The sequence below is a fragment of the Athene cunicularia genome, assembly GCF_003259725.1.
Source record: "Athene cunicularia isolate RWA chromosome 3 unlocalized genomic scaffold, athCun1 chr3_part1, whole genome shotgun sequence".
In the NCBI taxonomy this organism is placed as follows: domain Eukaryota; kingdom Metazoa; phylum Chordata; class Aves; order Strigiformes; family Strigidae; genus Athene; species Athene cunicularia.
In genome coordinates, this window is record NW_020799097.1 from 122,977,904 (window position 1) to 123,005,210 (window position 27,307).

The 27,307-nt window shown below is 42.5% G+C and overlaps 1 protein-coding gene across 1 annotated transcript; it reads right to left on the reverse strand.

Annotated features, from left to right (window-relative positions):
• Positions 1-143: 143 nt before the first annotated feature.
• On the reverse strand, positions 144-26,990 carry SLC1A4 (solute carrier family 1 member 4). The gene is made up of 7 exons (XM_026844727.1): positions 26,948-26,990; positions 25,440-25,502; positions 18,938-19,104; positions 15,312-15,545; positions 14,020-14,214; positions 12,444-12,578; positions 144-9,784 (listed from the first exon to the last, which is right to left on the reverse strand). Exons 2-7 carry the CDS (start codon positions 25,482-25,484, stop codon positions 9,550-9,552), a joined length of 1,011 nt encoding a protein of 336 aa, XP_026700528.1. The 5' UTR covers positions 25,485-25,502; positions 26,948-26,990; the 3' UTR covers positions 144-9,549.
• Positions 26,991-27,307: the final 317 nt, after the last annotated feature.

Sequence of the window (27,307 nt, forward strand, 5' to 3'; positions counted from 1 at the left end):
TCTCATTCCGGGGTATTTCCAAAGGAGAGTTTGCTTGGGTGACAGAGCCCAGTGAGCCTAGTCCAGCAAGATGCCCAGCTGCCTATGCAAAGTTGATCAGATAAAAGGTTTGGTCGTCTCCAAACAAAGATGGAAACAAGAACTCTATTCAGGGTGATTTTTATTTCAGATTGAGAAGCTACACAAAGAGAGAACAAATATACATTTCCATGATGGAAGGGAAAAAGAGAGCATCCTATTGTGTCACCCTCCTAATACAACAAACCATCTTCAACCTGAACCACAGGACTGTTTTCTCCCCCAGCAGGCAGGGAGAGTTTTTACGCTGAAGGGTGCACTACACAATAAACATCTGTAATATCTACCACAGGGTCACACACCCCCAGACACAGCAATATGGTCTTTTTTTTGCATATGTACACGTACATCTGTTCTTGGTAGATAATAAAAAGGATGATACAGAGTCACATGGATCAGATCCATAGCTTTAAAAGAGGAACAATTACAGATGTTCACAAGGATTGACACACCCACATGGCACAAGTACTTACTCAATGGAGTGGTTACTCTAAGCACTAGGTTTTATCTGAAGGCAGATATCTTTGTATCAGTGATACTGGATTGTACTGGAGCAGATGGCAGTGAATTTCAGAGTTCATCTGTCTGTCATTTTATTAAAGTAATTAATTGAATGGCTTAACATACAAAAATACAAGAATCCTCCCTCCTAATTAGAGCAATCTGTGTTCATGTCGAAATAAAAGCACACACACGCATACACACATCAGAGGCAGGACTGCTGACAGAGAGCTTACAGGATAAAGAAAGAAACTCACTTTCCCTGTCTCACACCAGGACATCACGTTTTCCCTCCTGTCTCCAGGGATAATGGAGTCTCTTACCTTTGGTGCATAGTTATATTTGAAAGCCAAACAGCAACTTGGAATTTTTCCTGAAGGGAACCAGGACAAGGCACCTTTAAGGATAATAAGGCAGATTGCATACCTCTGCTGGAGAATGAGACTCCTCATGTCTTAGGTGTGGTCCTGCTGTCCCTGAATCTAGAGGCATTAATTAAAATCTAATCAAAATCTTCACCCTCACAAAGCGTGAGTGAGTCAAGTCTCAGATTGCTATAATAACCAAGAAGCAATTTGGAAAAAGAGGGTCACCTCCCATTAGCAGAGGTACGCTCAGCTAGCTGTAGTCCTACACATGGTCTCCATCTCATACAGCACATGCTGTGTGCATGTCCTTACCAAAGCGTAGCCAGGATAGTAACAAAGAAAGTCTAAATAACACTATATTATTAAAAGATTGGAATATTCAGGGATGGCAAACACATTACCTCCACACTGGTCTTCAGGGAAGTAATGTCACAGAGCATCTACTGTGGGGCAGAGCAGGAAGGCAGCCGGGCTGGGCTAGCTTGGTCAAAATTACTTGACTTACTTAAGTGTAAAAAGTCATTATTAAGGTATTGCCTTAATGAAGTAGGGTGTTCTTCAGCCCAGCCCCTCCTCCAAAGTTGAAGCTACATTTTTGTCCCCTCGCAACAGGATGTGAGATAGTCTATGTCCTCACATGGGACTATAAATATCTTTAAATGTCATCTATACACTATAGGAACCTGGTCCTGCTGGGGTCTGGGCAGACTCCAAGGACCACAGAAGACACTGCAAGAAGGGTACAGAGAAGGAAAACCGATCAAAAAATTAGGAAGCTTTGCTTCTGCATCAACACTGACCATCTAGAAAACACATTTTTCTTGTGGGAGGCACCATGTTATAAGATTACTGTGAGCATGTAAAATGCCTCTAGTTACAGACAACAAGTTTTAGAAATGTTCTTTTACTACTGCTTTACTGAACATGATCATCTTAAGAGGACCAGACCAAACCCCTATGCTGCTCAGGAGGTATCACCTCCATCAGAAGTCCACAGGCAACTGAAAGCTCAGGAAATTACACTAATTCACACCAGCGAAGGCCCTGGCCCATCCATTTTGTAGCAATCCTTCTGGTTCTTAAAAAAGCTACAATCCAAACCAGTTAATATTTTGAGTATTTTTTTATGGTTAAACACAATTCTTTCTGTGGGAATGTAATCCAGGGGGATTCAGGCATGTGTAAACAGTTTCCTTCAGAGAAGATTTCCCTTGAGAAGGTCTTTCTGCAACGTGTAACTGCAATTAACTTAAGTTGCACTGACATGCCATATGCAGTTTAGCTTCAGATACTAAATACATGCTTGCAAAAGAAGGGTATTTATTTTCTCAGTGTTGTTATCAGAAGGAGCAAACCAAAGCTATCCTAAGGAACATCTAATACCAAATTTCTTGGTCTCTGTGGCTTAAAACCACACCATAAACTTTGCATTACAATAGGGTTGGCTCAAATTTCATTGTCTCACTTTGGTTCCTGTCAGTAAGCCTGCTTGCCTAGCAAACAGCATCTGTGGCCTTGGGAAAGACAGGTATAAATGTTTCTTGAGCAGGACTTCAAGTAAGAGCAGTTGGTGTGCTGGAACGTCCACAGTCCTCACCTCTTGCTGGCACCAAGATCAGTGGTTAAATCCAAATGAGATTTCATAGCTGTTGAGGGTATCTGCTGACACCGAAATAGAATTTGTTAAGTAACTGTATCATGAACTCCTGAATGAAAGAGATTTTTCTTCTTTCCTTTTCTATTAAAAAGTCCATCCTAGAGGGAAGATAACTCTTCTGTGTCTACACTTCTCCCCTTCCATCCCTCCAAAAAGAGAAGTGATCATCCTGCACTAATAGGCTATTTCTACTATCAATACTCAAATATATTTATAAACCCCCAGATGGTTTTTAGGGAGGTGATAGATGTCAGCTAGCAATGAACTCTGCTTCAGGATTCAAGATCTGCTTGTAGTCTGCTTGAGAACTCTTCACATGACTTAAGAAAGCACTCTTTCACCTTTTTCCACGTGCACTCACTTCTGCAGCTGTGAAATGGGGCCTGCTGGTCACAAATGTCTGTAAAGACCCCATGCAGAGAATGAATACCGTGTAACGTTAACTTCCTAAACCAGTGCTCAGATGTGAAGACAGAGAGCTATGGGAGCCAAATAAAGCTCTTGATCACTTCTTGTCATACTTAAAATATTCAGTGGCAACTGTCTCAACGTGTTGTCCAACATCTGGAAAAAGTTTCAAATCATTTGTCATGCCCTCTTCCCTCCTCCCTGAAACTGAAGCAGCAAGTGAACACGGCTTTCATCAAAATGCTCGCACAGATAACAAGGTCTTCTTTGTCCTTGGAGAATAATGGCTACCACCCATTTATCTGAGGAGCATTTGTCCTAGCTATCCTGCAAGGAGGAATGTGGGTCAATCTCTGATCCAGAACTGTACCGTTATTTCTCTGTGGTCGTGGCTAGCAGCCAGAAGCAGCTTATCAGAGCTCTGTGCTGGCACAGTGCACGCTGCACTGTTGCTCAGTGACGATGTGCTTCAGAAACATCAGCACTCGGCAGCGCCTCTCCCTGCAAATCCTGGCCAGTCAGCAGGCAGAGATTTGCATCATCTCAACTGCATGCCGGAAAAATGCCTGCAGGCTTTTTGATGCTATCTGTAGCAAAACACCAAGAAAAAGATGCTTCCTTCAGGTCTTAGCTTCTTTATATCCACTTGCTTAGCCTGTCTTCTGTGATGCTCCCCCTGCAATCCTCCCACTCTTCCTTTTTCTCCACCTTTCTCACCCATACTGCCAACAAGACAACTTCTTCTCTTAGTTGAAAAGCTCTTTCTTCCATTGAAACTAGACAGAAACCAAGCTGTCAAGACTCCTAATTTAGATGTTGACTCCACAGTGAGAGCTGTTCATTCACCTGAACCTAAGCTTTCATGGAATGCCAGGTGGATGGAGATGGAAAGAGACAGATATGACAGGACACTGTGCTCCCCACGATTACATCACATCCATTTTTTGAAGTGCAACTCACACCGATACCAGCTCCCCCGTTTCCCCTGAATGAGCCCAGCAAATGCAGACACTGGATCTCCTTTCCATCACACAGCTGTTCATACTCTAGCACAATGCAACTCTGACTTCATGATGCATACTTCATTTGATTCCTTTCAGATTTTTGAAAAATTTATTCTTATTTAATATTTAGTGCTCTGTGTCCTCAGACTGCTTTCCACACACTGCAACTCACTATCCTCCACACTAATGCCTGAGAGAGACAGGTAAGTATCTGTAAACTTAATTTACAGAAAAGGAAGCACAGGCAGAGGATTTATGTGGCCTGCCTAATTCTGTGCTGTTCATCAGTCACAGGATCAGTCACTACAGGCAGGTCTGTGAGTGATTATGAACTGCCATGACCCAGTTAAAATCAATGAAGATGTGACATTTTTCCTTCAGTGAGAGTTTGTCTTTTGGACTTTTGACTTCCTATCTGAGGCCCATTGCTCACTGCCTGTCGAGGGTCAGGATTAAAAATGGTGATTTCCAACAGGACAATGCTTTCCAGTGGCTGCAGAAATGTGCTTGGCTAGATTCAGCCCAGACTGTTGACCTGCACATTTTTGCAAGAAGAGGTGGTGGTTTTGTACCTTTTGCAACCTCTCAAGGACATAACTGACAACATATGGCAGGGTGGTCAGTCAAAAAGATACCAAGGCCTTTGATATGACTGAAAGAGGAACAGCCAAAATGCCTCAGTTTCCATTATTCCTGCTGTAAAATATGGAGGAACCGTAGGAGAATGAGTCTAAGAACGGTGACACTGGCTCACATCCACCTCTGGCATTAGCCACAGCAAATGTCCAGGGAAGCGTATAGGAACAGAGCAAGCAGAGATGAAACCTTCCCGCCCTTCACACTGTCCTCCCAACCTTTCGCCACTTCCAGCTCAGGACATTGTCTCTTCAGGCAGCAACAGGGCTGCCCAGAAAAGACAAATCAGAGGTTGTTTCACCAACCAATTTGGTACTTTGGCTGGCTCCACACTTCTGTTATGTTCAAAGGACACAGTCCTGTTTGTCACATCCCTGCAGGGGAAGCCCCAGATTTGGTCCTAGTCTGTTCTCAACACAAAAGCCATCCTGATTGCAAAAGACATCCCCAGAAGGGTTTAAAGATTACCAGATCTTGTAGTGCAATTACCAACACACCAGCCAACACTCAGCGAAAGCTCAGTTCCTGGGAATAATGGGTCTTTACTGGAAATAACCTAATAGCAGCCAAGTGCAGGCACCCCCCATTGCTCACGACAGCTTTTCAGGCATCCACAGCCACATGTCACAGCACAGAACAAGCGCCTTTCTCAGGATGAGAGATAGATACAGCTCCGCACTCTCAGAGCAATTCTGTAACTTCCTAAGTCTCACAAACCTCAGGTGAGTTAAGGACAGGAGCAAAGCAGAATGCAAACTACTTTCCCAAGGACTAGCTGGAACCCTCAAAACTTTGTTCACTCTCCCATTTATACCTGAGCCACTGATACATAGAAACAGCATGGGGCATTCCAGAAAATGGGATGAGATCAGGCAGTGATGGATAAAGCATGGAGTGGAAAGTCAGTCCTGGAGAAGAAGAAATAAAAGATGGTCCAAAACAGTCAAAGAAACTTCACTGAAAAGAGAAGGTAAAAGTTGAAGAATAAATAGCATCAGAGACAAAATGGGATTGCATATGCCAAAGGCTTGCAGACTCTTCCATATTTCCGTATCTTTCTCCCAAAAAGCAATCGCTGTACCAGAGGGTAGGACACAAGTTGTTTGTAGCCTGCATTCCCAAGGAGAGAATTTGTACCTTCTAAAAAAAAAAAAAAAAGACTAAAACCAAAAAGAAAAACGGTGTTTTCTAGATGGAATTTATTTCCTCTTGAAAGAAAAAGCAACTGACTAAAGGTTTCCAATTTACAGTCATGTTGGGAGAACATAAACATAGGTCCAGTCAAGAGATATTGGAGTTAAGTACCACACCAGCACCAGATTTGTGGAGAGCCTGGGTGAGAGCAGAGCAGGTACTACTGGCTGCATCTGCACTGCTGCTGAGCACCTTCTCAGCTCGTAACCTTTTTGGAGTGAGGCTGCATGGGGACGTGAAATAGGGAGCTCCCAGTGTAACACATTGTACTGCAGATCAAGGACAGCATCTAAACTGCACATTCTTCAACAGCCCTTTCATTTTTCTCCCAGTGGCCTTACCTGAAGACTTTGACCACTTGAAACAAACGGCAAGTCTTCTATCTCATCAGGTTTTCAATCAGTATTCATGTTGTTACAAGGCAGTTGTTGGAACGTGTCAAATTTTTTACAGTCAGAGTATAATATTGGACCTTTTACATTTCTACCTTAAGAAAAAAAAATCTGAAGCCAGGTGGAGAGCCCTAGAAGATGCGGCATGGTCATCACAAGGAATGGGAACATCACAGGAAAACAAGAAATGTAATTTCTAACACAGATGATACAGAAAAGACCAAGAAGATGTTCTGACAAGCAGTAGTTACCCAGTGTTCCTGCTTCCATGGTAAACTCTGGGATTCCTCTTGCTGTGCACAAACAACAAAAGAACTGGCACCTTTGTAAATCTAAAGTAGGGCTTCTGTTAAGATTACAGATTACTGGCAGGTTAAGACCCACATACTCATAGTTCATATAAACCCTATGGCACCTGTTTCCAGGAGGAGTGTTACATTTCCTTGGTTCAATTCCTGCCATGAGAATGATTTGACCTCCTTAAATCTGACTGCTCTACCAAGCTTTACATGAACTAGACATTCAAATGGATACAAAACGTGGCAATCCACTAGTGGGCACTGGAAGAGGCATTCTTCAGTACAGACTTTGAGCTTCTACATTGCTACTGGAAAATACTAAGATGACTCTGAGGTATTGGCTTTAATTTACCATTTCATGGGACCTACTGTCAGAAGGAATATGCCACAGCCACACACTGATACAAGGATGAGGCACAATCAAGCTGCAGCAACAGAGGGAAGAAAGATCAATACAGCAATGGCAAGGTGCTGCCTGTGAGGAAGCCCAGACTTTGGACTTGCCCAGGTGAATACTTTTAAATGTGGGCAACAGCTTTGGGTGAAAAAAATAAAAATTGAGAAATGTTCTAGTCTGAAATGTGTCATGAAGAGGGAGAGTATCAGAGGAGCTAAATGTCTGATGGGGGATAAAATGCAACTACAGAAACAAGCCCACAGGGAACAGTCATGATATTCAGCTTCCTTGAAACAATCATATACTGTTTTAAAATCAAAGTATTTGGGGTTCTGGTGCATTCAGAATTTTCAAAGAAACACTTAAGACTTTTTAAAAAAAAAAAAAAAGTTTTGTTGAGAACCATTTTTTCAAACCTCCAACATTTTCCAAAACACCTCGTATTTGTTGACTTTCATTGTCAGCTACAAAGTGCGCTTTTGGTTTCCTGAGTTGAAAGGAGTTGGGGTTATTCTAATGGGAGGAAATGCAAAGTTTCTGTGGGTCTTGATCTGCTAAAAATAAAATAATAAATACTGGGCAAAGGATGTCCCCAGAGAATTGTGTTTGTCTCCTTCCATTTTGAAGATGAGCCAAGGAATGACCAAATTTTGTGGACATGGTTATAAATAAACTGGTTAAAAAGAAACTTCACCTGCAGTTTCTCAGGGGGCTGACTAATCCTTTCCTGCTTTGATTGTTTGCATAGCCCTGCTGCACATGATTAAACAGCCAGTGATGACGCACTCACTGTGTTTTCCCTCAGAGGTAGCCACATCTCATTCTGAGCGTCTTTTTGCAAAATTCATGTGTCCCTTTACCAGGATGGATGCTTTGCAAATGAAGGTTGCTGCTGCTGCTATGAAATGGGAACTGCCTCTTCCTAGTGCCATGAACATAAACATCAGCAACTGGATGTCTTTCCAGGATAGCTTCCTCTGAAGCAAGAGAGGAGAAAGAAAAAGGGAGACTTAGCATTACTTTATATCAAAGCTAAGTGTAAATATATATTGCTGAATTAACAGTGTGGAGACTGACCATATGCAATCATCTTGCTAAAGTAGCCAAGGGAAAGCGTCACAAGTCCAGGCAAATCTTGGCATACACACGGCCATAATTTTGTAATTATTTGCTGTCCAAAAAGCCAAGCTAAATCAACAGGATCTTTGCAATGAGTTTGCCGGACTTTGTTCAGGTTTGGTGTGCAAATCCAGGAAGTATGTTGTAAAGGGAAAAAAGGTGGAGTCAGAATCCAGAAGCATTTGGCTCAGCCTCAAGCAAAGTTTACCATCCGCCACTAAGCAGTACCCTGTCCCAGCACCACCCGGAGTTACTAAATGTAAGCTGCTGCCTGAAGGACATTTACATCAGGACCAAACTCCTAGCAGGAACAGGTATGCAGCTGTCCCAACATACAGAAATCACTGAACTACACAGTGCTTATAAACTCACTTTCCCTTTCAAGTCAACACTCAGACTTGCCTGTTGTCAGTTCCCACATGATGTGTGTTCAGATTTTCTCCTTCCCTGTTCAATTTTGCTGGAAGAGGGATATGACTTAACTTGTTTGGACTGACCCACTAAATAAACATGAGCAGGACATGGCGTGCTAGCAAAGGAGCACGCATGTTTTCATGAAGCAAACTGACTTCTTGATTTCTTGATATTGTCACAGGCAAGCCTCCTTCAGACATATTTATGCTGGAACAGACGATACATTTTTTTCAGCCCCAGAGGGATTACTTTAACAAAATTTCCTCTGGATTTTTTTTCCTTAACAGCTTGGTTAGAGGAAAGGAGAAAACCGGTCCTTGATCTGCACAAAGATCTCCTATGCTTGGTCCCAAAGTTTGGGAGTTACTCACCAAAAGGCAGGAAAGCTGCTATAAGCTGCATTGCAGTGCGGGAATGGAACAAAGGTTGGATCCCTACAAGCTATTAATTCAGATATGAAACAAAATTTAGGAAAAAAAAAAAAAAAAAAAGCTAGTTTTCAGGTTATATTTGACCTTTTTAAGGGATCAGAGAACAGGAGAGAAAGGGGAGTGGGAGAAAAATGTTGCTTCGTATCCTGTCTGTAATGGTCAGTAAGTGTTTCCAGGGCAGACACTAAATTTAAGCAACATTTTCACCCACTCTGGAGTTTCTAGACTGCATCTCCATTCGAACAGCAGCACAATAAGCTTACTAATTTTTCCCTACAATAAGCACATACTGGGTTTGTCTGCTTTCCCACCTCCAACCCATATGAGCCTTTACTAACAGAAGTCTTGTTAAACCAGAAGTCTCAATGGCATTGTTTTCACATACATGTATATGCGTGTGCCCAGGCAACACACATACACATGTATACATACGAGTTATCAAAATACTATTATAAAGCGAGTGTTCTTTCTCAACACCCCTTCTCTGCCCACCCCACCTCCCTCCCCTTCCCCAGGCCAGCGTATTTCAAAACAGACCGGAATTGAAAACTTTCAAGAGCCATCCAGCTCTTGCTAGCACTGCAAATGTCTACGTGCGTTAACAAGTCCCCGGTCCACCTCTAGGACACGTGTTGACGAATGGCCTCTAGTTCACAATACTGATTCCTTGGATTCAGGGTCTGCTGTACTGGTTGTGTTGGAGACTTGGTTTTTGTGGGTTACCAAAGGCGATGTTTCCTCTTCAGACTTGCTATTAGCAACTGCTTCTACGTTGACTTCCTTTAGCTCCTGCTCTTTGTCTTTCTTTTCTTTTTCATTCAGGTAATTGAGGATGCCCGCTCCTAAGGCATCCCCTTCCACATTCACAACTGTGGTGGTTCGGTCCCTGGTTAAGATCAGAAACAAAAAACAAAGCAGCAGGCTTTTAGCTTAACAGAGTTAAAACACAATAAGGGGAGCTGATTCACCCGTGCTGATCCACTAACATCAGTGGAGCTAAACAAGGAAGATGTTGTTACCATAGGTATTTTTCCCAGAAGTATCATCACCATTTCAGAGCTAAAAATGTGCACTGGAGCTGGTTTAAGGTCGGCACAACTGTTACTATCAACTGGTTCTGGTGAGTTGCAGCAATTGTACTACTATTTCTCATGCCTCTTTCTTTTCCCAGCCCACCTCCTCCCTCTTTGCCTTCCCCAGACTAATGTTTTTCAAATGTGAGTTCAGAGCAGGATCTTAATTTGGGCTTATCCAGAAGGTGACTCAGAGCACTCAGCTCTCTTTTTTAACTACAGAGACTCATACCTTGACTTAACACTTACTTAAGAAATCCTTCCAAAAGCAGGAAGAATGACTGTGTTCCCCGGTTTTGTTGCTAGCAGCACCTATCCTAATCTTCGGTCCTACAACACAAAACTGTCACAGGGTCTAATGGAGGAGGTTTATGGGTCATAAAAAACAACTTCTACATGTGACTTCTGAGACTTCTGTTAAGTCATTCTGCAGCCTAACTTCAACTTGTTCTCAACTTGTAACTGTGGTCCTCTCTGGTAATTAAATGGCATTAAAATTAAACTTTTAAATTAAAATTTTAAATTAAAATTTAAACTACAACAGAGGAGGTTTGACTGGCATTAGGAAAAAAATTTTCACAGAAAGAGCAGTCAGACAGTGGAATAGGCTGCCCAGAGAGGTCGTGGAGTCACCATCCCTGGACATGTTTAAGGATCATTTAGATGAGATGTTGGGAGACATGGTGTAGGGGAGAACTTTGTAGAACAGGACTGATGGTTGGACTCGATGATCCCAAGGGTCCTTTCCAACCTGAATGATTCTGTGATTCTGTGAAAACAGGACACAGGACTCTTCTCTCCCTCCTTCCCCCTTTTGTTATCACAAGGCTGAGTTCCTTGACTACAACAACAGTGTTGACCACAGAGGGATGCTACATATTTTGAAATGAAGGCAACCAGCACGACACAGGCTGAAAGGAAGCCTGGACAGAGTGAAAGGAAGGGCAAGCTTTTCCCTCTTGCCTCCAAGCATTTGCAAGTACAGTTTGTGGAACACATAGCTACTACTTTAATCCCTTAGGAAAACTGGATACAAAGGGCTAGCTACTGCTTTGCCTGTCTCTCCTGTCCTTTGAAGGTGGCTGATCCCCAAAAGTGACAGCAAGAAAGAGTTCAATGGCCCTAATGAAGCTGTAGGAATGATTATGCTCCACAGACACGTGTGGTGTGGGAAGGGAAGGAGCTGCTGCCTTCCCCAGCCTCTGGAATTCAACAGTGTCCTCAGGCATCCTAATTTCCACATCTGCTGTGGAAGTACGCCATCTATACAGAGAGGCTGGTGTTTCCAAAAAGCAATGCAGAGGGATTATGTACAGTCTACATCAGGAACTGCCCAGAAACCCACCAACCGGGAAAAAACCCCAATAGGATCAGCTCGATTGACCCGTACTGACCAGTTATTTCAACCCTCTATACAACTTCAACCAGATGGCTTGAAAGCAGATTACACTTTTAAATTATCAGATCATGCTTACTTCACTAGCATTTAAACTCTAACCATGCTGTAATTCATGAGTGCTCAGAGAAGTCCTTCCAGTTTGATTTTTTAGTATTTGAAGAACAGCAGCCAGACAGGCTTGTTTCAAGAAAGTGGAGAAACCCTTTTCCACAGGGCTTATCTAAGCTATAAGAAATCACCAGCATGTGGCATTTACAGTTGTGCACTTGTAGCTGGGTCCCCAGTACTTAAAGCAAACCAAACTTTTTAGGCTTTCCTTAATCTAGGTGGTACAGAAGGTAAATTTAGGCCTTAGCAAGGACACTACTATGCTAAGTGGTGAGACAAGCTCCTCCAAACAGAGCTGGGCAAGGAGATAATCTCTTCAAAAGAGAAGCTGAGCAAAGGTCTGACCTCTTATCTCTTTCCCAGAAAATGGAAATGAAAGGTGGTAATACTATGTACTAAACTTGTGATTCCCAGCAGCATGTTCCTCTAGCTGTGACACTGCCCAGAGCTGTGATGAGTGCTACAAATCCTCTCTGTCCCTGCCCTGCCAATGGACGGCACCTCTCCATGATGCTTCTGTTGGTGCTTTGACCAGTCTCGAACCATAAAAATAGTTCAAACAATAGCTGACAACAGCTTCTGATGGAGACTGCTTCTCACATGCGACCAAGAAAGCTTTCCACCACTACTGAGACTCAATTTCCTTTTTCCCCCTTCCCTCCTAGTGTCCAACTAATTCCCAGCAATACCAACACCTTCTGAACAAACTTTTAAAATAAATCCTTCTAAAGGGAATTGAAACCAGGAAGAAATATGTTTCAATAAAGGCTGTGTAAAAATGCTGAAGAGGGATTTTAGCATACTAACTGCTTTAATTGAGAAGACCTTTTCTATTATCGATCAAGAATTACCTATCTTGTAAAGTTTTATTGTATACCACGCTACTTTGACTACCCTGCCCCATGATTCCATGTGAACACACTACATACCATGCAACAGCAGTACACAGGGTCTAAAGTACTTACACAATCCAGTCCACTGCTAATATCAAGGAGAGATCGTTGGTCGGAAGTCCAATGGCCTCCAGGATGATAGCGATGGTGAGGACTCCCCCAGCTGGGACCCCAGCTGCACCCACGCTGGATGCGGTAGCTGTCACGCTGCAAATCAATTTGCATACCCAGTTAGCAGGAGCTCTGCAGCGCTCCTCTTCTACGCTGACGTCACACCTTTCCCCACTATGGGAACTGTAAACAAACTCTACAGCATGGGACACACAGATGATTTGCTTCCCAGGCAAACACTTTCCAGCCTGCTGATGCAGAGTAATAGGTACAGAGCTCAGCTGCTCAGCAGGCATCCACAGCAGCTACCAAGGCAATGGCTCTCTGTTTAACACCACAATTGCCTTTTCAGAAGTAAAAACAACCAACAAAACTATATCCTGCTGCCTTACTCATCTATCCATTTCCAAGTCATGTATCAGTTCAAATATTCTGAGTACATTACATCTTCTGGCCCCAACTGTATAAAGGTAATAAAGCTTTGCCATGCAAGGTACCATCCCTTCTCTGTGTCTCATTTGCATTCAAACACAGACCCTAAATCAGGAGCTGGAAAACTGTGGTGCATGTGCTACAGACATGGACCACACACCTTTTTGTATGCACATGTCTACAACTGAGTTTTCCTTGGGCTATCACTACATAATACTCAGGCCTGTGTTAACACTTGATTCACTAAGAGTACCTGGAAGGCTAATTTGGCCATCCACAAAGAAAATAATGCTCCAGCCCTGCCTCAAATAGACAAATGATGTAGTGGAAAATGCAATAAGGGAATAAAACCTGGCAAGGGATGGTAAAAAAATCCCAGGAACCAGCCCTAGGAGTCATCTGGTGGATACAGCTATGGCTTCTCAGCACAGTGAGGGGCTAGAGCTCCCTGTAGGATACTCACTTAAGGGATTTTGAGGAGGGAAATGGAGACAATGACCTTTCATGGGATATGGGACGTGGGAGGATATTCCAGGCATGGAGGAGAGTTCGTTCTAGAGAAGGAGACAGGACTGAGGTAGTGGAGGTGAATGATAATGGGTCTGACCTGAGAAGCCAGTGATGAAACGGTAGGAAGGGCAGAGATAAGCAGAAGCAGAGTATTTAGTATGAAATTGATATGTAAGGAACTAAGAAGCTGGTAGGAAGATTTTCTAAGACATCAAGAGGTGGAATCAGGGGTAGCTTTCTGGGCAGTGTAGCATGCCTCAATTACACAGCTTAATGGCAAGTGGAGGGTGGAGGAGTGAGATGCTTAAGTAGGGAAAGGAATTTCATGTGGGAAACAGCTTTAAACAGCTCAAAGTCTGTTCCAAAATTCAATTACCCCTCCCAGCTTCCACCTTTCATTAAATTGAGATTCTGGCAAATCTTATAAAGCTTTAAAGACTCCATCATTTAATCACCCTATAATTATGTTTCATAGCAGTCTGCAAGCTTTAGGTCAGAGATGTGGAATGCAAACTGCTAGCTATTAACAGAGAGACCACAGGCTTGAATGTGTCTGGGGGCCAGAAGGATGTGGTTGTAATAGCAAGCAACTTACAGAATTGTGAAGATTTGCCCAGGGTTGAGGTCAACATTGTTCAGCTGAGCAATAAACACAGCTGCCATGCACTGAAAAATAGCAGCTCCATCCATGTTTACAGTCGCCCCGATAGGAAGGATAAACCTGCTGATCCTCTTGTCGACTCCATTGTTCTCCTCAATACACTTGATCATCGATGGGAGAGTGGCTGAGCTAGAAACAGAATAGGGGAAAAAATCAAACACAAAGCATCAGGGTGCACTGAATGGAATGTCACTCTCATGGCTTTCATGTTTCTAACACGCCGCAGACAGGACTGTCAAGACAATAGTGCCATTTTATAGTCCCTCTCTGTCATAACAGCAATGAAAGACCCTCCTTGTTGGTCTTGAGCAGCAGTATTTAATAATCTGCTTCCATCCAGAAATGGTTGATAAGAACTCTCATCTCCCAGAAGCAAGAACTTATGACTTAACACAGTATGCAGCCTAACAGGGCTGTGGAATGATCAGATCACAAAAATACACCAATAGATGCCAATACAGACACAACAGCAATCTCTTGTTAATGTTGTATTAGTACCTTCTCACATGAACAGACAAATTAAAAAAAATTAAAATCACTACTGGATTTATTTATTTTATTATAAATTACGTGGTTTTATTCATAAACCCTCTCCTACTTCATGTACTTCAGCTCCTGTGACAGATATGCATCTACTTTTGGAGATGACCTGAAATAATTTTATACAGTTATGATATTTGATCAGGTGTTTGACCCTTGAGAAAAGTGTAAATTACATGCTTGACAGTTTGGCTATGACAAATGTAAGCTGATCAAGCCAGATCTTTGAAATCAATAATGTTAAGTCCCTTTACACTAGCTAATAAGTCTGCTTTGCTCCTGCAGAACTAGTCTAAACTTGTTCCAGATCCTTCTGAACTTGGAGAACTAAACTTCTCAGGACAAAGTCCCTCACTATTGACCATCACTTTACTTAAAATTGAAAGGACAGCTGGCAGGATCTTTTTAAGGTAAATACTTTCACATTTTCTCAAAAAAATTTCCAACTTGGCATCATGCTACCATCTCAATAATTTGAGGAACTGATAATTAGCTGCTGAACACAGTATGTGCTGCATGGCAGGCTGCTGACAGCAGTGAGACTCTCTGTGCTCAGAAGTCTCTTTTTGCAATCTCAGGAACAATATTCACACCTAAAACTCAACACAATTTGGTGTTAGGGTATAACCAGTCTACAGCAACAAATATAACCAGGCTATAATCCCAAAAGAAGCACAGAAACCCACCTGGAGCAAGTGGCAAAAGCAGTGGCAAGTGGTGTGATAAGTCCTAAGAGAAAACGATAGGGATTTTGACGTGTGGATGCAAAATAAATAAGCGGCAGAATGATTCCTCCATGGATGAAGTGGCCCAGAATAGAGGCGAAGATGTATTTTCCCAGGCTAGTCACCAGAAGCACAATATCTTCCATTTCCACAATCTTGCTCCCAACAAGGAACATAATGCCAATAGGTACATACCTGTGTAAAGAGATGTTGCTTGTCATTAAGTACAAACAAAAAGCCTTGACAAATATGTCATCTTTTGTTCTGGACATAACATTCTTCTAAAGAATATGCTGTTCCTACTGAAGGATAGTGCCTTATTCACCACACACTCATGTTAAGCAAATCTGGAAGGCCTCTCTAACACTCTTGCTTGGTGGCGGGCAAGCAGTGAAACAGAAAAAGCTCTGTTCACCTAGGCCCTCAAAGAGGCAGCTAGGAGAGTGCCGAAGAAAAGCCAAGAGGGAAGCAGAAATGCTGGCAGAAACTATCAGGACAAGACACCAGTGTGGAGTTTTAGTCCATCAGGGAGGAAGGCAGGCAAAGACCTAAAGCTAAAGTCACTGCTGAAGGATGACAGACGGTAGGAAAGAAAAAGGAGCAGTATCATGTCACTGGAGCAGAGGAAGGGGTGGAAGAGCAGGATCTCACACATGTGGTGACTACCAGCAGAAGTATGAAGTTGGATCATTAAAATGGTAGACATACTGAGTGCCAACATATTCAGTGTAGGAAAGAAAAACCTATGCCCATACCAGAAAGCTCAGCAAGGCCGCTGATGCATGTGCCAAAGATAGCAATTAACTCTGCTATTTGTCTGTGAAAGACCAAGTTAAATGATCAGGCTTCCAGAGCTTCCCTCAACCAACAGCCACATACACGTACATTCCCATGCCTCCTATCTAGAAACATGCCACGTCTTAGGATGTCAGCATTTGTTTGAGGTTTCCTTTGTCAGGAACACTTTGAGCTGCTCCAAGGGAAGGGCCACCTGCGGGCCACAGCCACACCTCCTGTCCCAGTAGTGCAGCTGGCAACAGCCCTGAAAAGACAGAATTGCCGTTGTACCTACAGCACCAACAGCTACTAAATGAACTGCAGGAATCACTTCAGGTGCAGGGTCAGTTCCTCCAAATGTCTACTTGGGATGTCTGTGTCTGAGTACCTCTGCTGATGCTGTACATGCTCCATCCATTTCTGCTTCTAAGACTATGAAATACTAAAGGATCACCCAGCTCTCCAAAACCCTGCCCCAGGCACAACATGTAACTACAAAAGATCTGCCTATACATCTCAGGAATAAAGAAGGTTTTTTCTCCCACTCTCCCCTCTAATCCAATGCCCATGTTCAGAGAAGCTGATCAGTGGAGTCAGGACAAACTTCAGAAGGTTTGGTTAAGCATGCAAAAGTTTGGAAAGGTGAGCAAGCCTTAAGGTTGCCCAGATCACTCACTTCTTCGTAGCCTGCCTCTCTCTTAGTGGTTCTGCAGCTCTGTTCTGTGCAGAGAGCACCTCCTTATGCCCCAGATCAATGTAAGCATCCTCTCTCCGTCCTCCTTTGGTGAGACCTCTAGGGGGGCCTGCTGAAACTTCCCCACATAGCCTCTGCCAATTCTGCAACATACTGCCTTTGAACTACGTTTCTGAGCACCCCGATTGGCCACATCTAGCTGAGCCCCAGTGCTGCATAAGCTCTGCAAACATGAATGCTCGATTCAAAAATGAGACTGCATCCCTCCCCTTGAAGAGGGAGGCTGAAGAGGAAGGAATTGAAAGTTGAGACCAAAGTGCTGCTAAACATGAGAGTAGTTGTTGAATGGGACTAGGTATGAGCTCAAGCTGCCTTTTTCCTTGATAGTATGATTTCACCCATTCAGAAGTATCCTTTGGGAAGTACATGCAGCTTGACAGATTCTGAATAAATACCAGGATGACACAAGAGCCTTAAGGAAGGAAAGAGAACAAGTAAGGGCTATGGTGCACTGCAGTGTTAAAAGTCAGCTACGGTCCTGATAATCCACAAAGTAAAGGATTATATACCGACTGATTGGCTTGAAGTGTAAGCACTGTAATCAGCTGAATACAAGAACTGCCTCTTATCAGTATTCAGTGTCCAAGGAATTACACTCAAGAGTAGAAGACTTAAGCTGCTTTGAGACTGAATTTTTCAATCCCTTATGACAGCAACTAACACAGAGATCTGCCTGTGTAAAATCAGGTGTTTTCTTAAAACCCTTCTACTTTTTGGAGGGAGGAAAATAGTAGGAATGACAAATGCATAATGAAGGGAGAAAAAATACCTGTGCTTATAGCTTTTCCAACAGCCTTGGAAAGGGAATGAGAAATGTCCCACTGTCAATTTGTTAGCTAGCCGTCCTTATAAATATTTTTATTTTTGCTGCTCTGAGGCCCAGATTCACCCTACCTGATAGAAAACCCAGCCAGGAAGCTGGTCCTACCCCAGCTTAGGTAGCCTGAACCGCTCTCTAGAGGTGCCTGCCTCCTCCAATGCTTTTTTTTCGCCTAGTGAGAAAGTTCAGTGTGCTCCAGGTCCCAACATACAGAATTTTTTTTGGTGCCCAAAGCTTTGTGAGATCAGTCAGAGCAAATATGTCTGGACTCCAGGGAAGCAAGTGAAATAATGGATTTGGTCATTAATAGGCAGGACACAAAATAAACAATGAACCTTAGGAAATACCTACTCTCCTGGATGTGAAATGGAAAAGATAAGCATCTCTGGAGAAGCAAGTACAAACAAGAAAACAGTTGATCGCTCTGATAGTAACATTAGTTACTGCTTCACACAAGGATATGAAAGAGATCTTAGAAGAGAAACAGAGATTTAAAGATCCACTGTATAACCCAGGCTCTGCTAAGAACAATGACAAACCACTCAATAGCCAGCACTACTGTTTCAGTAGGATGGAAAGCATAGCCCTGGAGACTGTTCCTCCCTTCTGTTCAAAGGGATATAGGTTCTCTATCGCCCTTTGATGCAAGTGGACAGATGGGGCTCTGTATTCATGCACTCAGCAGGGTTTCTCTCAAAGAAATACCAGTGAGTGGGCTTCTTCAGATGTCCTTGGCTATCTTTCAGATCAGCAGAAGTAAACTTCTGACCAACAGAAAAATCAAAGCTAAAAAAAACCCCCACACATCAAGCTACAAGTATGATTTCAGTTACTCACTGCATTTGCACGTGCACTCCAAGCACAAACATCCCTGGCCTTCACATGACCATATTCCTCACTTGCTCACATTCCCTTTATTAATTGAAGGCCAGTGCCTTGAGGTTCATGACGGCAGCTAGCCATGGGCTTATGCTGCTTTGAAATAGAAAGCTTCTTTTCCACTAATTAATCAAAAATTAATTAGAAGTCCTGAAGAACCCTCTGAGGTGTTCCAGACTGATAACTTAAGCTACATGTAACTGTCTAATTAAAAGGCACAAGCAGGAAGACCCCATCGTATGACAACATGACATACACTTTTGCTGTGATAAGGGATCTGGTAGGAAAAAGCTGGAGAAATGGACAAACAGTGAGATTCCTGAACTGAGCATAATATTGTACCTGTCACACACTTACCACATAATCCAGGAAACCAAGACCATAGTTGCCTCATTGAATGAATTAAAGAAGCGAATCAGATCTTCCCCTTCCTGGCCAAGCTTTTTCAGTGCCACTCCTAAAACCAGAGCAAACAGCACCAGTCCCAGGATATTCATCCCTTCAATCTCAGTACCAACAGGGATCTGTAAAGGAAAAAAAAAAAAGGCTTGTTAGATGCGAGACCAGAACAAAACCCAACAAGAGGGTCACCTCATTTTGTGGCTGCCCGACTGATTTGAAATCAACAAGCAGAACCTCTTTTGGGAAAGAAGAACCTATTTTCTTGAAGGGAACCAAACCAGATCTGGACACAGTTCAGATACAAACCTCCTTCGTTATGAGCTGGCATGGATTCACTGGAGAAGGGCCTGCCACTACCTCCCCTCATGCCCTTCAACATGATACGTGTGCTCTCAGTGACCTGAAGAGCAAACTTCTCCATTTTACTCAGGACAAGCTCCACTGCAGATGCAAAGCAGCACAGACATGAATCACACATGTGCAGTTAAAAGACTGAAACTTTCATCCTTGTTTTACCGTGAGGGAAGATAGGTGTGGGAGAGTCCACAGGTATAAATGGCAGATACTGGTGACATCCTAGCTCTGCTTATTCCACCAAGCATCATTTGCTGTTGGCACTATTATATTCTACATCCTAAACAAATCATACCTGCAAGAGGCTTGCAGTGGTCTGGCCCTAAATATACTTTTATGGGAATCTGCTCTCAGAAACTGCCAGCTCCCTTGCTTGAGTACAATATTTATACCAAGGTGAAAACCACAAAAAATCAACCAATGTTATGAAGCAGAAAGCAGGGAGGGGGGCAGAGAAAGGTAGCAAACCATGGAAACCTACTCATTCATCTGTTCATGTCAGCTTTGTGAGATACAGAGAGAACAGAAGAAATACCTGTTCCCCTTCTCAGAAACCATGTGGCTGTGTGATAGAAGTAAGAGGATAAAAACAGGATACACCTATCGACAAAAACTAGTCGTCTTGTAAGTCTCCTCTGCTGGTCCTTCATGGTTTGTTTCCCAAAGAGAGCTGAACCTTGTTTGGCAATGTAGTATCATATGAACTGAATGAGTGTTCTTGTGGCTACGTAAAAATATAATTGTTTTGACAAACTGGGTTTTTTTTCCCCCCCAACTTGGCAGTACAAGCTTAACATGTGTAATATTTGTTTTATTTGGAAGGGCTTCTTAAACAGATTAGGTTTGTGTACAAGTTTTGGCCTTCTGGCTAGTTTAAGCAGACACTAGCTCAACACTAGGAAAGAAAAATATATTCTGAGCTAAAAGCTTGAAATTAGTATTGACTAAAGAACTTGGGATACTGATCTGTTAAATCTGATAAAACCAGACTGCTTGAAATGGTATTTTTACTGGAAGTATACTGCTGAACTGCACTGTCTCTTAGCAGCAGGTAGAAACAAAGTACTGCAGGGAAGGGGATAAAACACAAATTATAGACAAAAGCATGAAAGCTAAACTGCTGTTAACAAAAGTGTTTACAAACAGTGGAGGTCTGGCTTTTTTTATTTGCTAGGTACAAAATAATTACATACAGGATCTGCAATTTTTTTTCATGGTAGCTGCTTGTTCAGGGCTAAATTGTCAGTATTTATCTGATTTCTAACTGAAAGAATTGAAAACATGCACAGTATATTAAGAATGGCATCTCCATCTTCAGGCATCTCCAGAGATGTCTGAAGAAATGTGCTGTTTTCTCCACGCACGGTAACACTTTTCTCTTTGGATAGTTTTGTGTGTTGTTTGGTATGCCTGAAAGCCCTAAACTCTTCTGCGATTAGAAAAGTTAGGCAAAAAAATTACACCCTCCCATTAACTGAATAAATTGTGTGTGTACATGGCATGCACACATTTTTCTATTTTCCATTTCTGTTGTTAAACATAGGGAGATAAAGTTTACAATAAGGCTGAAGGGAATCTAACAAAATTTCAGTGACAATTTATCAGCAACAATGTACAAATCGATGTATGAGTCTCAAATTCTATGACTAATTTATTAGCAGGAAGAAAGTAAATGGGTAAATGGGTAAAATAGTGTAGCCATGTCACATCATCAAAAACCAAAGCTCTGTCTGGGAAATGTCAACTTGGGTCAATATGTGAACATTTTTACACCAGAAAAGAAACACTTACTTCATTCACGTGGAGTAAATGCAACACTTTTTCACTTTGACACAACTTTTCATCTTGTGGTTAGTTTTATTTTTCCAACTTGTTATATTATAACATCCTATATGGGGTTCATTTGATACAAGGCTAATACGAAAAGTTCAGCTTGGAACAGAATTTTACTATAACCAGCCCAAACTTTTTCCAAAGTAAAAATATCCTAAAAACATTGATCTTTTGTATAGGTTCTCATTCAGAAAGAAATAAACATCAAACTTTGCTATGGAACAGAAATTCATTGTTTCAAGCTGCTGAAAGCACCCAGAATCCTGACCTGGATGTAACTGGGAGGGAATTTCATTATACTACTTTATACCAATGTTTTGCAAAGAATGTCCATCCTTTAAACTCCTACCAGAGATTTGTTTCTCAACTCATTAAATGCAGTGGTGTGAGCCTGAAGCCCAGCAACCTTCTACTGTTTGGGCTTCTCGGAGGTCCAGCCTCAGGAGAGAGACCTAAGTGTACTGAACCTGTAAGAGGATTGGTTCAGCTTCCCACCAGCTGTGTAGTGCACACAGGGTCACAGAGCAGGACAGAGTTCAGGAGGCACACAGGAGAATCAGGGCCTGAGCTCCTAATGATTAATTTGGAAGGACACTTCCCTGACTAGAGAAGTCCAAGGCTCTTCTAGGTCATTCAATCCCCACAAGCATCCACCTTCTTTGGAGCCATGGGTGCCAAAGGTTTGCCAGACTTTGTTCTTGGAAAGCTAGAGGAGGGCAAGAGATAGTAGCATCCCCAGTTAGCTACAGCCCCAACACAGGTGGCTTCTTACCTTTTGTCTTAACCTTCAAAGTGGCCTACTGTGCATAAATTGGTCAATTCTCCTTGAACTCCCCTAAGCCTCTCCAGAATAACAATACATGGACTTTAGTCTTCTTTCACCCTCGGAGATGTCTCTCTACACCTTGCTCCAGGTATTGCGATCACTGCTGTTGCTGTTCTCCAAGTGCTCACACTTACTAGTCCTTCAAGCCTAGGCCTTGTGATCTGGGGACCCCTGAATTCTTGGTGACTGGAGGTAGGACTCTGTGTACAGCCACCAAAAACGTCTTTGCCATTTCCCTCTGTTCACTGCCATCCTGTCCATGCTTTCATGTCCTGTTCTCCCTTTCTCCCTCGACCCAATTTCTTTACAACACAAAATATTCACCATTGCCTTCCATCACTGCAGATGTAGGCAGAAGGTGCATCGTTTGCATGGAGTAGTAACTTACTGCAAAAAATCATTCCCCTCAAATCAAGGGGACAATGTGCAGCATTCAGGGAATTTCACTTCCTTGCAGCACAATATGCAAAGAGTCCAGCAATAAATCCTCAGTGGAAGATCCTCTCAATCCCAGTCTCTAAAACTGGCAGATGCTGAACAGCCTTTTTGTACTCTAACAGAAGAGTGCATCACCCCAAAGGAGCTGCCAAACCAAGCAGCATTGTGGACACCAAACAAAAACAGCTTTAATGAGAGGTTCCTGGATAAACTATGGGACGCATTATTGTTTGCTTGAAATTATGTGTTCTGGTAGGAAGATTCATGGAGCTCTTCCGGTCCTTGAATCTCTCTGAAGATCCCATTGTTTTAAAGCTCTTGAAACAAAATGCTTATCAAGGAAACAACTGCTGACATTGAGCTGTCCCAGTAGTAGGTGGCTGAAAAGAAAAGGCAGCCACGTGATGTGAGGAAGAAGAGCAATCACCGGTTTGTGTATTTTTACTGCTGCCACAAGAGGAACTCACGAGTCCCCCCAAGGCCTCCCTGCGCTGCAGATGGGGAACTGAGATAGTCGGTGCCCCAGGACGCCTTGCTGATGAAGAGACAGAGAGGATGTGGCCATAAAAGCTAGGTAAACACGAAGGGAGCATGTGAAACAACAAAAAGGACGTGGCTGAGCAGACATCTATGTGCCCCACTATTCATATCATCAGTGAGAGAAGACAGGACCTATTAAGCAGTGGTGGGTGCAGGGGAAAATATAATCAATGGAAAGTTTTGCTCTATGCTGTTCATATGGAAAGTAGAAGGAAAACATTTCTCCAATCAAATATTCTACTGATGAAAGAAAACATTAGATATGAATATCATCTTCTTTCCCTGGAATTCAACTTACATTGATGTGATATTTATACTACATATTATCCAAAAATCATACTCTTTCTTTCCAAACTTATTCATCTACCCATAAATAATGTGGTCAGACCAGTACTGAAACTGAGCTAACAAAACTGAGATGATGCTTTCTTTTTATTTGGTCCGCTTTTCTCTAGAGACAGTAGGGCATCTTCTGGAATTAAAGCAGCTCAGCCCTGGTTTTGCTTCAACAACTGCAGAAAAGTTTTGGAAAAGTAATAGCCGAAATAACCTTTACATCATAACCACTGGCAAAAACAAAAGACACCAGTGACAATTTCAGAGTACTTTTTCTGATGTTGCATCAAACAAGTCTGATAAGTGGGAAAAGGAAAGAAGAAAACTGAAAAAGAATCTCATGTTTTAAATTGCTAAAAGATGCATTCTTATCTCTTGAGGAAGAGTGAGGGCTTTGAACAAGCATTTAAAAAGTACTTGACAGCCAAGCTTATGTCCAGGGCATATGGTTGGCCCTGATCGTTGCTTGGTTGCCAAGGAGCCCCTATCAAACTTGACACTGAAGATGAAGAAGAGTCTTACTCACCTTTCATTTACCCCCTGCTTAAATGAAGAATAACTCCACACTCTGTAAGCAAACACATGTGTCTAAGTGCACATTGTTACAGCCTTTCATACTGAACTTGTTTTTTAGCTGCACTGAACTTGTTTTTTAGCTGTACTGCCCGAGGATATAATGGCTGAGAAGAGAAAGTGCTCTTTTGGGATCACATGGCCCTTGGGCAGTCATTGCCACACACCCGTGTCAGATGGGGTCAGTGCAGATCTGGGTTAATGCAATCTTACAGGCATGGGCAGAGCCTGGGCAGATGGGGCTGCCTTCTTCCCCAGTGAAACCGCTCACCATGCGATAGCCAGCTTCCAGGCAAGGGCTGACTTTTCCCCTGCTCAGTTCCTGTGCCATCCAAGTCACCTGTCACCCTGCCTTTCGGGGCTGGTGAAAGTCCAGCCCATCAGCTGAAAGCAGAGTTCAGAAACACATTGTTCTGCATCACCTGCTCAAGCACCATGCGTGGCGAGGAGGAGGTAACGAGGCCAGTACTTCCTGTGCTCACAGATACGCTTCAGAGACCCTCTGCATGAGCAGAAACTGCTTTTTCCTCAATGGTTTTACAAAGTGGTGGGCAAGCCCCTGCTGAGTCCTTACTCAAAATATGTGTCTCTTGCCCTAGAGGCAGTCAAATCATATTAAAAATATAGTAACCCAACATTCAATACTGATCTGATAGTCAGAATGAGCCTGAGAAATAGAAAATAATCCCAAAAATAATTTCCAGTCTCAGACCTGTCTCCTCAAAATCCCATGGAAGCACATGAGATACTTCATTTGGAGTGAGGTGAGACATCACAGGCTGGGATACTGGGTCTGTTTCACAGCATGCTGCCTGCAAGACAACAGTAATTACTGCTGGACCTGCAGTATGTTGGCTCTTGGCAATAATAAAGATGTTTGATAGCCCTGTGCTGCAGGAGAGATGCCACTCAACAGGATGCAGAGCACCTCTGGAAGTCCTACAAGATACTTATGAAAGATAACACTCTACCTAAGCTACACCTGCAAATTAGTTTCCTTTTTGACACCACTGCAATAGCAGCCTATTTGTAATGTTCTGTCTATAATTTTTACTCCTTCTGACCACTTGTTACTGCTTCAAACAAAATTTCAGCAGTATGGCAGCAAGAAAAAACTTTCAACTAACCTCTATTTTTTTTTAAAAAGAGCCTTGGGTAGTGAAAAAAAAGCTCATTCTCTCCAAACTGTTAATGAAGAGTAAGGTTTAAGGGACATATTCAGCCAGCCTGACTGCTATTTAATTCCAAGTCTACAGAAAGTTATTCAGAAACATGAGGAAGAGTGACTAATAAAAAATCAGATCAAGTGAGACCAGATCTAAGAAATCATGGCCTAAAAATAAGGTCTCAAGGGTCAGATCATTTGAGCCCAACTATCCTATCCATTGTAACTTTCTTGTGTGGCTGGGGGTAACTCATCTGGCTTGTGCGTGTCTCAGTTCTAGGCAAAGAAAAGTACTTGTTTCTTTTCAACGACTGGACAGGATTAAAGACTGTGAAGTAGTCAAATATTATAGTTGGCAACGGTTTGTATAAAAACCTAAGAAGTGACCTTACCTTTTCCCACGTGACATTTCCAGAGGTAGTGTTTCTGAGCAGCATCTTATATTCTGTTGCATACTGAGGGTAAGAAAAAAAAAAAAGAACAAACAAACAAAATCACAATGTTTGCTGATCAGATTGTCAATATGACCACACCATCTAGCATTTCACAAGGAGATTACTGTTAGGAAGCTTTTGTCTGGAGACCATACTGTGCAGGCTAACGAGCCTGTCCTGTGCAAGAAAAGGGAGTGACAGCACATGCAGCTCCTTCCCTATGTGGCAACAGGGAAGTGGTCTATGACCTCGGCTCCCAGGTTTGGGCAGCAGCTGATGAAATTCCCTGTTCCTGCACTCTGTTGCTCGCACACCATGCTGTCACACTGGCTCCTGCAGAAGGCACTTGCGCCGTTTCACTGTCAGAAATGGTAAGGCAGGCATTAAAATTGCCAGTAAAATATCTAAAATCTAGGGCAACAGTTTGCTTTGATAAATAAGCTAGACACCTCCCAAAAGTGGGGCACTTTGTGCTTGTTTTTTTTAAACATGAAATGGGGAATAGAGAAGCTTATGTACTTGCCAATTACCTGTGACAACAGTGGCACAGAGTAAAGGAGGACTTATTTATTTAATCCCTGAACATACAGAACCCTGACACTTGAGGTATCACAGAATATCCTTTTCTTAATGATATTTTTGTGCTGCTCCTATTTTTATTTATGGCATACTGACTTGTACTATATTATATATACACACAAAATGGAATGTGATTTTAAGAGTTTGACCTCGATTTTGATACAAAAGCAAACCCACAGAATACCATGAAGGCAAAAGCTATTATTCTGCTCCTGTATCGTAAAGACTCACTCTGCTGCAGAGCAATATTCTCAACAGTGTCTTATCCCCAACATCTAAAATTAGCGATAAGAACTAAGCAAAATCTTCTTAGACCCCCACAGTTCCTGTCCATCAGTTTAAACCACAGTGTGTTCTGGTGCCAGTTATCATCCTACCATGCTTAGTTCTCTGTCGGAAGAGAAGCCAGGCTGAGCAATTAATCTAGCAAGGGAAAATACTGAATAAAAGCATCAGGCAACAGGTAATGCTTACACACATGGGAGACTAAAAGTCTTCAGCCTTGTGTGTTCTGAGCCCAGCTCCAAGCTACATACCCAATGGTTTTCCAGCTAGCTCCTGCAAAGTGATAAGCAGCCTGGCACAGAGCAGAGTTGACACTGCTGCCTAACACAGCAGCCAAAGTATACGAGTTTAAAGAACAACTTTGGTGGAGGTGCTAAACATAGGCTATGAATATACTTTTCTTGAGGAGTATTTTTCAAAATCAAACCCTTTACCATGGAAGTTGTATGCCTGATTATATCAGGTGCTTTTAAAAATCCCACTTACTGTAAGTAAATAAACTTTTGGTATTTTCTATATCATCTTTCTAGTCCTTCTTCAAAAAGGAGCAGTCACTTTGTCTGTGCACTGTAGCTCATGTCCAAAGCCCACACATATCTTACCGTTCGGAAAGCTGCAGCAACAAGATTTGCAGGAAACAGGTTTCTGTAAAATACAAACAAGAAAATGACATCTTTCTTGTAGAACTTCTAAAACAAATGCACCAAAGTGTTGTACTATCAGAAACTGAATTCCTTTTGCAAAGGCAAGCATATTGGCATGAGTGAGGTACAGAAGATCCTATGGCAGCACAGAGCAGGTGTCTTGCTACATCTCCAGACCTGTGAATGCCATCATCTTTCGCTCACATAAAAAGGTCCCTGCTTGTCTGCCACACCTAACCATTTGGGTGGGGTCACCAGAGGCAATCTAACAGGATGCTAGTTATACACACCTATCAGTCAGTGGCTACAAAAACTGGC